The 14082-nt window shown below is 39.3% G+C and overlaps 1 protein-coding gene across 1 annotated transcript; it reads right to left on the bottom strand.

Moving 5' to 3' along the window:
• Positions 1–1178: 1178 nt before the first annotated feature.
• On the bottom strand, positions 1179–10884 carry apool (apolipoprotein O-like). Its single transcript, XM_073487586.1, has 11 exons — positions 10811–10884; positions 9675–9773; positions 9442–9567; positions 8849–8903; positions 7749–7847; positions 5866–5957; positions 5667–5780; positions 4823–5024; positions 4029–4715; positions 3403–3540; positions 1179–1835 (listed from the first exon to the last, which is right to left on the bottom strand). Exons 1-11 carry the CDS (start codon positions 10820–10822, stop codon positions 1747–1749), a joined length of 1713 nt encoding a protein of 570 aa, XP_073343687.1. The 5' UTR covers positions 10823–10884; the 3' UTR covers positions 1179–1746.
• Between the last annotated feature and the right edge of the window lie 3198 nt (positions 10885–14082).

Genomic DNA, 14082 nt, shown 5'->3' with positions numbered 1-14082 from the left:
TGCTGGTGGCACAACAGGAAAATGTCAGGGTATCACTAAAGTCGAGGGATTCATCCCCTGGGAACCATGAATGTCTACCAAACGTAATGGCAATCCATCCAATAAGTGTTGAAATATTTTACAAAAAAACCCCAAAAAACTGTCAACCTTATGTAGGCACTAGAGGAAAGATCAGGGGAACACCAAAGTCAGTAGGACAGACAAACCGACATATAGAGCAATGCCATCTGCAGGGAACACAAAATCATTACATTTGAATAATGTACATTTATTTTTGATACACACAATAATTCGCTTGGCTTTGTGCAATTACACACTGATAAAACCTACAATATATTTTGCAACTGCATATAATAACACAGTACCACAGTATAACATATATATATATGTATATATATATATAAATATAATTGTACCACAGTTCATTGCAGATCTATTCAATAACTTCTGGGTACCAGTTTTGGAATAATGACCTCCAAATATGAGATGAAATAAGACTTGTGAATATGTCTGAACAGCAGCTCTCCAGACATTTTAACTGGGACATTTTGAAGGACATTGATTTGTGAAGTGATTTTTTTCATTTGTATGATTCATTTATTTTTAAATTTGCAGAATAGGCAGTGTACTGTAATAGTGTAATATTCATGATGCTGAGCACTCATTGTGTAGAAAGAAAGATGGTCTGTTGATGTTTGGTGCAAACCTAAATTACAAACATTGTATGAAAAAGAAAAGACAGTGACAAGCCTGTTGTGCACAGTTAAGTTCTGGTTACCATTAGCTGGAAGAAGCGGGATGAGACGTTTCCCTGAGGAGAAAAGGCTTTGTTTATTTGCTTTTGGTGTAATGGAAGATTAAATCCAGCCCAACATTAGCTGCTCATTAAATGATGATTGAAGATCTTTCTTTTTAGTAAAATGTCCTTCACTCTGATGACTTTCTTTTGGTTGGATGATTATTAAAAAAAGTTGTTGAAGGAATCTTTTTTTATTTGCAGAGCTTTGGCACAGAAGAAAATGTCATGCTATATGTAAGAAGTGACAAATGTTTCACCAGTTAAACTTTGTGTGCGCTATCTCATGAGTTCATGTGTTATGAGCAATTGTGTATGACATTGAAAAACACAACTAATACTGACAAGTAAGCATTTAGTATTTGATAGACGCAACATGAAATTGTGAAAAATATAGATTTATTTTTGCTTCTGAACAACTGAAGACAATTTTTGATGTTACAAAATGGAGCAGTACTAGTCCATCTTATAATCATTACCAGCACATGTGCAGTATTTTGAACCTCCCAACGCAATGGGCTAAATTACAATAAATAAAAGCACTGCGTTGTCATGACGATGAAAGCTGAAGCACAAAAGCCAGTAATTTTCAAATGACACACACAGAGAGAAAATTTCACAATCTGCCATCTGTGAATTAACAATCGATGTTGTGGGTGTATTTTTTTCCAGGTTTCCTTCCTGCTACGCAAACAGACAGTTCTGTGAACTGGAAGTCACTTCATTGCTGCATCAATGCAAATATACTTGGACCTTTTCTGTGGAAAAACAAATGATGTGGGCTGAAGAAATGAGAATGGAAATGTTGTTTAAAGACTTTTTCTGACTCTGCATGTTTGCAAAATGGCCTATTTACACTGCATAATGACACCAAGTAGTGTTTGTTATTTGAGTGAGATATGAGATGGCAGTGTGGGAATGAGGTTTCTCCTGCAGCCGGCTGTGATGTCTCAGCTGCGTGTGCTGTACAGGTCTTCATCCTCTGGGTTGGACTGGCCGAAGTCCATTAGAGCAGGGTCTGGTTTGAAACTAGAGCCACCTGGAGGGCAACAAGAGGAATGCAACAAAATCTCAGACACAAGCACAGAAATATTAAATGTCAAACTTGAATGGATTTAGCTGGTTTAGAATAAACTAAAATGTTGAGACAAGCTAAAAACTAAAATAAAGAGTGTCATGGTCAAAGCCACTGTGTACTGTGACCATACAAGACTAGTTGAATGGATGGTGACTATTACAAGCACACAGACCCACACACACACACACAGATGCAATAATTTCTTCCTAGAATTCATGAATACCAAATGACGTAGGCTAAATGTGCTGGGTGCTTGTGTGGTTTACCCGATACAGATAAGATTAATTTATTTCACAATTCATCGAATTTGCATTAAATTTGTTTTGCACAACGGGAAAGAAATGGTAGAAAAAGGAAAACATGGAAATCCATGTGAGTAGATTGCTAAACCAAGCATGAACTAGTTTATAAATCAAATGGATTAACAAACCTTTCGCTCAGTTTACCAATTTGTGCACACAGTGGACAGATATGGAACTCTGACCTTTATAAAGATTAAATAAAAGCACACGTTCATAATCTGTTAGAAAATCAGAACATGTGTTATATGTAGCTGCATAAGCTGCACATAACAGTGACAAAGAGTCACTCAAAGCTGTGTGTAAATAAAACAACATGAGAGCCCCATTTGATTGTTAGTGCATATTTTATATATGAAGATTAAGTAGAGGTTATTATCTTCGTACATATCGTCAGCCTAGGACCTGTTCAACTCTCATGTCTCATTTCTTGCTCTAGTGGAGTACTGATCATCTAGTGTTATTAAGAAAAAAAAAATTAAAATAAGTAAAGTCAAGAAATAATGTCTGGTCGTACTATTCACCACTTACAATCCACACATTTAACCTTGGATAAATATTCAAAAATGTATTTGGATGCTTCCTCGTCTTGGGAGTTCTCATATGGATGACATGTGCAGTAAGGTGAAACAGGAAATGTATTTTCCTTGGAGACGGAGGTTATTTTGTAGCCAACAGGCAGATTGTGTTATTATTTTTGCAATGTAAAATTGGTGTTATGCAATATGCGATCACTGCATTATAATATTATATTCGTGGTAAGGCCAGGCTGTCTAGAATGTTCCAAACTGTGGGTCCAGTGCATGATCCAAATGTTAACTCTGGTACTATTTTATTTGGTGGATATTACTTTTTGCTATCTAACAGAAGACTCCAACAGGAGAAAGTCTGTAGAACTTATTAACTCCTCAATCTGTCCATATACAATGTAGATGGGTTGTCCAAAGGCCAAAGGTTGTTTGTGTTTGGCCGATATATGAGATGTTACACTGTTCTAACACTGGCAATATGTAATCATGTAGGTCACACACTGGATGTTAAGTAATGCATTGCAGCTGTTTGTTTATCGCTATTCTGTACTTGATTGTGTTTACACCACACACACTAACAAGAACAAGACCCAACACATTTAGGTGCCTTGGAAATTCAGCTAATTGTCAGAAGAGATGCAGTGTGTGCATGTGTACTCACAAACTGTAGTGGAGTGAGTGCAGCGGTGTTCAATTTACCTTTGCTGTTTTCTGCAGCAGGTTCCTGAGGAGGTGGTGGTGTGAGTGTTGGTGACTCCTCCACAGCATCGACTTGTGGTGGGTCAGCTGACTCGGGTTGAGGGGCAGGTTCGGGCTCAGCTGATTCAACAACGGACACTGTAGAGAAGTGAAAATGCAACACATGGTCAAAAGCACAAAAAGCTTTAGTACCGTCAAACCATTATTTTGGTAATTACATTTAGAAATTTCTTATTCGTCAGTGTAAAACAAATCAGTGAGAGTACAGTACTGGTTGGTTCTAATAAGAAGTAACAAGTGACATACAAAAAGCTTAAAACAAATGTCATTAACACTTATGTCAGTCCAGCCCGACGGATATATTGCATGGCTGTTATTGGCCTATCGCAGATGTATTGGTATCAAAAATGTGTTACTCCCTGATATCGGAATTGGCATCAGCACCAAAAATCCAGTGTCTATTGGGGTCTAAATGTCAGTTTTAAGAGCTTTCAATGGAACTCTCTTTCACTTTCATAATTGTGTACACTTTCAGTTCCAATTAATCCACTTCTGTACCAACAATAGTTTTCCCAAGAAGATTTATCATAAATGCACTTCCTGCTGGAGTAGAATATTTCTGGTACCTGGTTCTTCAGATGAAGGAACAGATTTGACCTCCTCCTCTGGAGCTGCCTCGACTGGAGCTGCCTCCACTGCAGCGGCCTCCACTGGAGCGGCCTCTTCTGGACCGGCCTCCACTGGACCGGCCTCCACTGGAGCAGGCTCAGCTGGAGCGGCTTCCACTGGAGCAGGCTCAGCTGGAGCGGCTTCCACTGGAGCAGACTCAGCTGGAGTGGCCTCCACTGGAGCGGCCTCCTCTGGTGCAGCTTCCACTGGAGCAGACTCAGCTGGAGCGGCCTCCACTGGAGCAGACTCAGCTGGAGCAGCTTCCACTTGAGCAGACTCAGCTGGAGCAGCTTCCACTTGAGCAGACTCAGCTGGAGCGGCCTCCACTGGAGCAGACTCAGCTGGAGCAGCTTCCACTTGAGCAGACTCAGCTGGTGCAGCTTCCACTGGAGCAGCCTCCACTGAAGCCACCTCTACTGGTGCAGCCTCCACAGCAGCAGACTCGGCTGAAGCAGCCTCCACTGAAGCGACCTCTACCGGCTCTGGCTCTAAGCTTGGCATAGACTCAGCTGGGCTGGTATCAATAGAGCCATTCTCTGCTGCTTGTTTTGTGTCTGAAGGCTCCTCACTTTCAACAGGTGCAGGTATTTCCTCTGAGGCTGTGGTGGTCTTTGTCTCTGCTGGCACTGACTCTGCCACTGGATCTGGACAGGAGAGGAAATAGAGAAAATCATCAGTAGAAGCCTTTGTGTGATTGAAACAAAAGAGACCGAGACAGGGTAAGAAACAGACAGATCAACATCTCTACTACCTGTGTTGGTGTCTGGAGGGGTCTGGTCGGCAGAGATCTCTGCGAGTGTTACTGATGACACCTCCTCTGATACGATGGTGACAACGGGCTCATCAAAGACAGGAACAGACTCAGCTGATTCCACCTCTGTTTCTGTGATTGTAGAGCTCTGGGCTGAGGCCTCCTCGGATACTGCAGACTCTAGATTTGGTACTTTATCTACCTAACAACATGTGGATAAACAACAAAGATTTAAATCTGTTCATCCAAGACTTACACTCAATTTTGTCTACACAAAATGATTATTACGAATTTCACCATTTGATTAATCACACTCAAAGTGTACGTGTCAGGTACAGAAGTAACACCTTTCATCTATAAACAGAATAAAGCACTAGCTTTACAATTATCTGGAAAGTTTCAGTTCTAATAGGTCAGATTTATTACACTGGAGGGGGAAAGCGAGAAGACATGCAAGGAGAAATGCAATCGCTTACATTAGCATTTAACATTTTAGACATTTATCTGACCTTATGGGGTGAATAAAAGTGAGTTATAAGCTTTCATTTCTAAATAACAGACATCTCCAAGTGCACAGTTACAGTTAAACTACAATCATCATTAAAGAGTGCTAAGACAGGAAATGAAAACCAACCTATTGAGAGATAGGAGGGATTTTTTGAGCAAGTCAAAAGCAAAGCGGGGAAATCATTCAGTGGGAAGGGAGTCACCAATATATGGGGAGAACCACTGTTTTGGTTTTAGTCACACACAGCTTCACAGTACTTTCTATTTAAAATGAGCTGGTTTCACACATATTAAAGATCATAATAAATCTGTTCAGTAACTCAAAATGACTGTTAACCTGTGGTTTTGAAGCAGCAGTCTCTTTGGTAGGCTCTTGGGGCTTTGGGGTGAGCAGTGAAGACACTGTAGCACTGCTCCACTTTCCTGCTGCATACACCTTCTTTCCTGTCACCTTGTGAAAAAAGTAAACAGTGTTAAACTCTGAAAATGATAATTCGGGTTGTAAGAGAGGTCAGGATTGAATAAAGTAGTGTTACCTTTACAACGGCCACGGCTTGGGCCGGGTAGCAGACTGAAGTTCCTACACTCATCAGGCCTATTGGAACTGCTACCCTCTTGAAACGAGAGCCTGAAACAAAGTTTAGTAAAGAATGGCAAACAGATGGCTATATTAGGTATGATTTCATTTTATTATATCAATGTTTAAAAATCATTCACCTGCCTCCACCACACAGAGAGAGAGAGACAGAAAGAGAGAGAGAGAGAGAGAGAGAGAGACAGACAGACAGACAGAAAGAGAGAGAGAGAGAGAGAGAGAGAGAGAGAGAGAGACAAGAAGAAAGAGTGCTGAGAAAACGGAAACTTAACTTCACCTGGTTTTTTTTTGGTGACTTTCTTTGTAACTTTGTGGTTCAGCAGTACAGTGATTATAAATCAGGTGGCAAACTGTGGTCTGCCAATGCTGATGATCTGTGACAGCTGTCACCTTATGACTGGATGCTTCAAGTAAAGTTGCATCAAAGGTGATATCCTAGAAACTATAGATAACCTTTGCACAGCAATGCTACTCTCCTGGGTGACAGCTGGTCTGAAATAAACCACACTAGATGTAATATTCCAGCGCAGACCAGGAGAAAACCACACCTTTCACTTGTTGTCCCATCAGACAAACAGAGCAATTTACACAATGTGTAGTTTGCTCATCATTGTTTTTAATGTCATTGTTAATAAAATAGTGTCAATCACATCATGCTGAGCGCTGGAATATTAATATGTTTGGCAAAGGGGTCCAAAATATGAGAAGACTATAAACATAAAAATATGTGATGCTCTATTTATTATGTTCAGCTGTTACATTAAAAGAAAGCTGCTATAGAGGCACTGAGCTAGCTTGGCATGCAAGCCAGCTCAGTGCCTCTATAGCAGCTATGATATTGCAAGGGACAAAACAGTCCGTTATAAATACAATGCTGTTACATCTATGGAGTATACCACATGTTGACAGTTTAGACGTCCTGTGGAGAAAATTCTTAGAATTCTTATTTTCCAATGGTGCAAAAGGAAATATAAGATGCTTTCAGAGGAAAGGAAACAAACTTCTTTGATCACTATACATGTTCTACATACAGGGTGTCAAACCTCAATACTCTGTCAGCCCAATTTTGTAGCAAAGTATTTGTGTTGCCTACTTTTACTTTGTTCAGGTTTGAACTGTTACTATGACACTGAACACTAATGCAATTGATGAATTGGTTTTCATTTTATTAAATGAAAAGATAAACAACTCTGCAGTGTTTCCGACACATATGGTTGACTTGGGGAGGTATATTTGGCAACCAATGTTTCCATCTGCTGTCAATCACATAGACTCTGCAGACAGAGAGATGCTGTCTGGTTTTAAACCTCTTTTGACAACTTCATGAAAACTTAATCGATTTTTGGCAATATATGCCTATTCTGGATTTGATATCTGCAACACATTTCAAACAAGTTGGGACAGGAGCAACAACAGACTGGGAAAGCTGTGAATGCTCAAAAACACCTGTTTGGAACATTCCACAGGTAAACAGGTTCATTGGTAACAGGTGATAGTATCATGATTGGTAAGAAAGAGGCATCCTGTGAAGGTTCAGTGGTTCAGAAGCAAGGATGGAGCGAGGTTCACCACTTTGTGAAACACATGATTGATTAAAAGGATATTACTACATGGGCTTAGAAACACTTGTCACACTGTGTTTACTGACAAACTGTTGTCAGTAAACACAGTTTGTTCGTAAATGACTGCATCTGTTTTTATTTACATTTTAGACAACACCCCATCTTTTTGGGAATCATTGTTGAAATAGATTAACAGATGACAAAATAACTGTTCCCAGCAGGCCTAAAGTGTTTGTGATATATTGACTGTGGATCAGGCTACCTTTCCGTGCCAAGAACATGCCAAGCAGGCCAGCCATGGTGATGGTACCAAATCTGGGTAGAAACTCCGGGGGTGGGTCTTTCAAGTAATAGAACACATCTGGGAAACAGAAACACAGGCAACATGATGACAAATACTTTCAGCTTTCTCAATTCTGAACTGATGTCTGACCTTCTGCTCAAACTGTGACATTATCTATTACACTAACAGCAGTAACAGTGAGATTGGTGACATAAATGTCATGAATCATAACCTTAATATTATGCGCAGTGGTCTCACTTATGAATAGTAAAATGCAACAGTGCTTTTCTTACATATTTTCCTTGGTTGGAGACAAAACCTCTCCAGTACAAATGAGAAGTACAGAGAAGTAATTTAATAAGGCCATAAATAGATTTGTTTTTTAGGTTGTCAGTAGTTTGTTATGTACAAAAAAACCCTTTAGAGGTAATGAAATGTTTATGTTATCCCATCTTACTGCTTTGTCAGAAGAAGGAAGAAATTTAAAGGATTAGTTCACCCAAAAATGAAAATACCCCACAAAAGATTTCTGGAGCTTCACAGCAAAACTGCGTTGCAACAACTGAAGGACATAGGGACTTGTTTTGAAATGTAAAAAAAAGCAACGCAAAAAATGAAAATGGCTCCATACAGCTCCTTCAGCATAACACATCCACATCTCTGGACACCTCAGGATCCCAAACTGATTTAAAAAGATGTTATTGCCACCCTTTTTAAAGCCAAAATCACCTCTGTAGCTGCTAAGCTTAAAGCAAACCATTAGGAGTGGGTGCATGGGCTCGACCAAGTGTCAAGGGAGTAAATGATGTCTTTTCATATCAATCTGGGATTTCGAGGCTTCCGGAGATTTAGATTATGCCAGTTTTTGCCTTGTTTTTAATGTTTCAAACAATCCCCATCTACGTCATCTGGAGAATGCTGCAATGCTGATTTTGTTTGAAGCTCCAGAAATGTTCTGTGGACTACGAAACTTCAACTGAGTAGAAAAACACTGAATTTTCATTTTTGGCTTAACTTACCCTTTATGTTTTGAGTTTCAGGGAGGAATATTAGTTATATGTGTCCTACTGTTTACTCACCCTCTCCTGCATGGTATAGATTTACACTTCCCCTTTTCACAGAGAGACAGGCACCCTGCCGGGAACAAAGGACAAAGCTGAAATCAACCATTACAGCAGGCCAGCAAGAACACAACTATCTAGACAATACTGAAACAGATACACGTGAGTCAGTGTGAAGTGTGTTTCCCCCATCTTCCACAGTATCAAACTGTCAAATCTCCTCGCAGCAAGCCTTACAGTTGCAGGCGACGTTAACTGTGTGAACACTATTTCCTGTCTGACTCCTGAACATTGCTGTTTGCAAAATTGTACCTGCACAGAGCATTTGCAGCACGTGGGATTGTGCTCTGTAACCGCAAACAAGAGGAACAAAAATCAGGCTTGGGAAACTAACACTGCAGGTGCAAGATAAGACCTCTAGAACGTGTTTTAAGTCATGTTCCATTTATGTCACACTTATGTCACTACATCTGTCAAACGGGTTGTTGTTTTGGGGGTTTTAGGTGTTAGAGAGGATGTGAGAGTGTGAGTTAAATCTGCAGCAGGTGTTGTCAGTGAACTTTAAACTATTCTGATGTGTTGCTGTAGAAACACACAGCAAAACTAAATACCTTAACAGCCTGGAAAAATGGTAGTATGCTCTCTCTCGCTGTGGTTAACCCACTCTGAATAACCCCCGGACTCTCTGGAACAAACTGAGCCTGGGCAGACGATGGCACTGGGGTGTAGATGTTCAGCTGGGGACAGAGGCAGAGGCAGCATTTAAATAACAACATGTAACATTTCAGTTAATGGAAATAAGTTCTCTCATATCAGCTCTGCTGACGTTTTGGGACAGCCATACCTCTCCTCGAGGAACCAGCCCATCAGTGGGCACCTCCCTCACAGTATACACTCGGATGGAGGCTATGCTCAGCACCGTCGGGACGGCCACTATCGCCACCTAGAACACGAGACAGAAGTACAATGCAAACTTTAGACAGATGACTCCTGTGGTGAAAGAAGGAGATGCTTTACATATGTAAATGTAAAAAAAAAAAAAAGACTGCACTAAAAGTAAAAGGCTTGCAGTCATAATTTCACTTCAGTAAAAGTGTGACAATATTAAATTCTTTGTGCAAGAGCTATTGTTACATCAGTATCAGCTGTTATCACAGTATATACAGTAGCTATATGACAGTATATCACAATATATATCAGCTTTATCACATATGAAGTATTATTATTGAAGCATTGACACGTAAGCTGAATTTGAATGATGAAAGGGTTCAGCTGGAGCTCATATTAGTGGCTTTGTATACTGCTGGGTACTTTAAACAACATGTTTTATATGTTTATTGTATGTTTGGTATGCACAATATTCAGTGAAAGTTATAGTAGCTAATCATTAAATAAATGTAACGTACATAGTAGCATAACAGCCACCGTATGTACAACTTACAATATAGTATTTAGTTACGTTAGCTACATTTAACGTTGCTGACTGCATGAGTAAGTTACAACCAGCTCAAACTAAGCTAACTATCGTTACCTGTGATGTTGTCTCTAACTGTGTTCATATGGTTGCAAAATGTGTTAAAACAGTCTGTGTTACATAGCGAAGCCACACTTGACAAATATCTATGTTTTATCGGCTGTATCACACATGCTTAGGAGACAATACATTGTGAGAGTAACGTTTCTGCTCAAACTGCTGTCAGCTAATGTAGCAAAACACTGTGTGCTTTAGCATCGCCTCATTCAGCGAGGCTAACACAGCAGCCGAGGCTAACACAGCAGACGAGGCTAACACAGCAGACGTGGTTAGCACAGCTATGTTCATGCAGCGCAGCGCTAAACGCCTGCGAAGTGACAGCCACGTCAGGTTTGCGCTAACAGCTCGGGGACAGTTGACGCTAACAGCACACCAGCGCATTCATTGACATTATACACATAAAAGTTAAAAAAAACTTTGCCGAAGAGGAAATGTCAAGCATTCACCTTGGCCGCCATGACAGCGCTCCTCCTTCTTCTTCTTCTTCTTTGGGCTCTCAGCAGCGGCTCCGAGCGGTCCAAACCGCGGTCAGCTACTGCCACCTAACGGACTATATTATCCTGATAATAACAAAATATTCTCAAAACTCTTAAAATTGCACAACATACTGCCCTTTGTGCTACAGTGTCACCTCCAAGTTCCTAAAAAGTCCATTGTAAAGTGTAATCTACTATGATGGAACAATACTTAAAGGGGCACTATGTAGTTTTGGAGAAGAAATCAAACAAAGACATTTTTATATTTACAAGATTAATGAGATAATAATACAAAGTCAGAAATATTTATCTTTTCCATAACAGAATAAACAAGCTGTGCTCAGAGGAAAATAAGGTCCCCAGAACACTGTTTGAAGCTAGAAAGGTGGCAGGGTCCGCCACAATGTTAAACAGTAAGAAATTGTGTTGTCCTTTAAGGTCAGTTTGTTTGTTCAGTTTATTCACAGAAAAACAAAGAGAGTTTGTTGAGGCATAAAAAAAAATCTTTGTGGAAAGTTGAACAAGACAAATATAGGAACATGCAACATGTGAACACAACAGAAGTCAAAATAATAAAGCTCTTAAAATGAGATTTTAACCCAGAGTCCTTCTACAAGACATGGCCACATCATTATAGGCAGTCATACCAGAGTAACCGCTGTTACTGTTGATGAGCTCACTTTAACACCAGGCTGCTGCAGGTGCCTGGTGTTAAAGTGAGCTCTTCAGCAGGTCCAGTCTGTTCACACTTTGTTCTCAAGCTCTCAGTTTTGGTGATGACTGTTCTATAAATATGCATGGATGTAATTACAATGTTAAAATATCACATTTCGTTTTGATTAATATTTAAAGCCATGTCCAAAATTATTCAGCTGTAGTCCCACATGTAAAGCAGTTGTTCATTGCAGTGATTTATTGGGGGCAAGGCAAGGTGAGCAGCAGACCCCCAAGACCACAAGGGTCCCCGGAAGCTTAAGGTTCAATGCATCAAGTCTGATGTCATTGGTAATTTGAATTATTTGCACATCTGTTGGAGGAACAGTAACAGTAACAGCGGTTACTCTGGTATGACTGCCTATAATGTTGTGGCCATGTCTTGTAGAAGGATTCTGGGTTAAAATCTCATTTTAAGAGCTTTATTATTTTGACTTCTGTTGTGTTCACATGTTGCATGTTCCTATATTTGTCTTGTTCAACTTTCCACAAAGATTTTTTTTTATGCCTCAACAAACTCTCTTTGTTTTTCTGTGAATAAACTGAACAAACAAACTGACCTTAAAGCACAACACAATGTCTTACTGTTTAACTTTGTGGCGGACCCTGCCACCTTTCTAGCTTCAAACAGTGTTCTGGGGACCTTATTTTCCTCTGAGCACAGCTTGTTTATTCTGTTATGGAAAAGATAAATATTTCTGACTTTGTATTATTACCTCATTAATCTTGTAAATATAAAAAATTCTTTGTTTGATTTCTTCTCTAAAACTACATAGTGCCCCTTTAAGTATTGTTCCATCATAGTAGATTACACTTTACAATGGACTTTTTAGGAACTTGGAGGTGACACTGTAGCACAAAGGGCAGTATGTTGTGCAATTTTAAGAGTTTTAAGAATATTTTGTTATTATCAGGATAATAGTGTAATGTGAGACGTTCACATCATCCCATTCCTACATGAAGGTTAGGTGAATTGAAAACTCTAAATTGCACACGTGTGCATATGAGTGTGAATGCCTCTATGTGTCAGCCCTCTGATAGACCGGTGTCTTGCACAGGCTGTGTACCGGCTCTCTGACCTTGCATCAGAAAAGTGGGCATAGATAATGGTTGAATGCGATGGATGGATACACAGCAGTACATGCATGCTAGTTATTCTTTGTTTTATTTGCTGGTGGAGAGAACTGGTAATGGTTCAGTTTGCTCAATGTGTTTGTAGATATACAGTAGGGTCAAAACGCCTGAGACCACTATTCTTCTATTTTGCCTTTGTTTCTAATGTTATATCATTTTTCATTACAAATTATAATATAAGCTTAACAATTTGAGTGAAAAATTGAAAATTTTTTCAAAAACTTTTTAGTTTTACTTTTAGAATATTTTACTATTTGGTTTGTCCCCCTTATGCTTTAAAGGTGCGCTATGTAGTTTTGTAGAAGAAATTCAAATTCAGAATTTTAATATTTACAATATTAATGAGGTAATAATAAAAACTCTTATATTTATCTTTTCCATAACTGAATAAAAAAGCAGTTCTCAGAGGAAAATAAGGTCCACAGAACACTGTTTGAAGCTAGAAAGGTGGCAGGGTCTGCCACAAAGTTAAACAGTAAGAAATTGTGTTGTCCTTTAAGGTCAGTTTGTTCACTCATGAAAACAAAGATAGATTGTTTATATAGTTTGTTTAGGCATAAAAAACAATAAAATCAGTCAATGAAGCTCTTTCTCTTCTGATTAAAATGTCTAATGACAGCCTGCACTCAAGTTGGCATACACAAGATTTTGTAAAAACCCACTGACTCATGTCATCCCAGCATGATTTGAAAGTGCTCCACAAAGCGTCTTGTGATGTCACATAATGTTGTTTTTTTTGCAGTCTTCACATACCAACATAAATGTTCAACGGGGTTGAGGTCAGGTGACTGTGGAGGAACGTCCATGACAGTCAGGACTCTTTTTGGTTTTCTTTGGTCTTCCAGTAGTTCTTGCAAAGCTTTGAGGTGTGTTCAGGGTCATTATCCTACTGCAGAAGGACTCCACAGGACATAACAAGAAGCTTTGACGAATACCCTCGCATTAACTTGTGGAGTCCATGCCAGCTCGAGTGTATGCTGCCATTAAAGCAAAAGGGGGACATACCAAATACAAAGATATTATGATATTCATGTAAAATTTTCAAACATTCAACTTTTCACTTAAATTATAAGGCTGATAATTGTTTGTAATTAAAAAATAGAATTACATTCAAAACAACTGCAAAATAGTAGTATTTTGACTAGTGGTCTGAGACTTTTTGACCCTACTGTACAAATTAACTAAGAAATAGAAAAAAATCCCTTGGCCTTCTAGGATGACCCCTGCCCTCATTCTGAAATCTAGTCATCTTCATCCTGTTCACATAAGCACAGAACAATGCTGTTTCAGTAAATCCAAGAAAAGGTACACATAAACAAAACATAGCATATAGTGCAGAGGATTCAGTTTATTGAAGTCAAAGTTTAACAACTTAAGTTTACAATCTGTATTTT

Source organism: Pagrus major, chromosome 18, assembly GCF_040436345.1.
Source record: "Pagrus major chromosome 18, Pma_NU_1.0".
NCBI classification, from domain to species: Eukaryota; Metazoa; Chordata; class Actinopteri; order Spariformes; family Sparidae; genus Pagrus; species Pagrus major.
This window is presented reverse-complemented; position numbering and strand designations above follow the sequence as displayed.

Excerpts from the sequence above, each read along its gene's own strand:
- apool (XM_073487586.1), bottom strand. Across the intron at positions 5,025-5,666 it reads CTGCTGCTTCAAAACCACAG|GTAGATAAAGTACCAAATCT; the intron begins GTTAACAGTCAT and ends ACATGTTGTTAG. Across the intron at positions 3,541-4,028 it reads TCCTTCATCTGAAGAACCAG|TGTCCGTTGTTGAATCAGCT; the intron begins GTACCAGAAATA and ends ACTTCTCTACAG.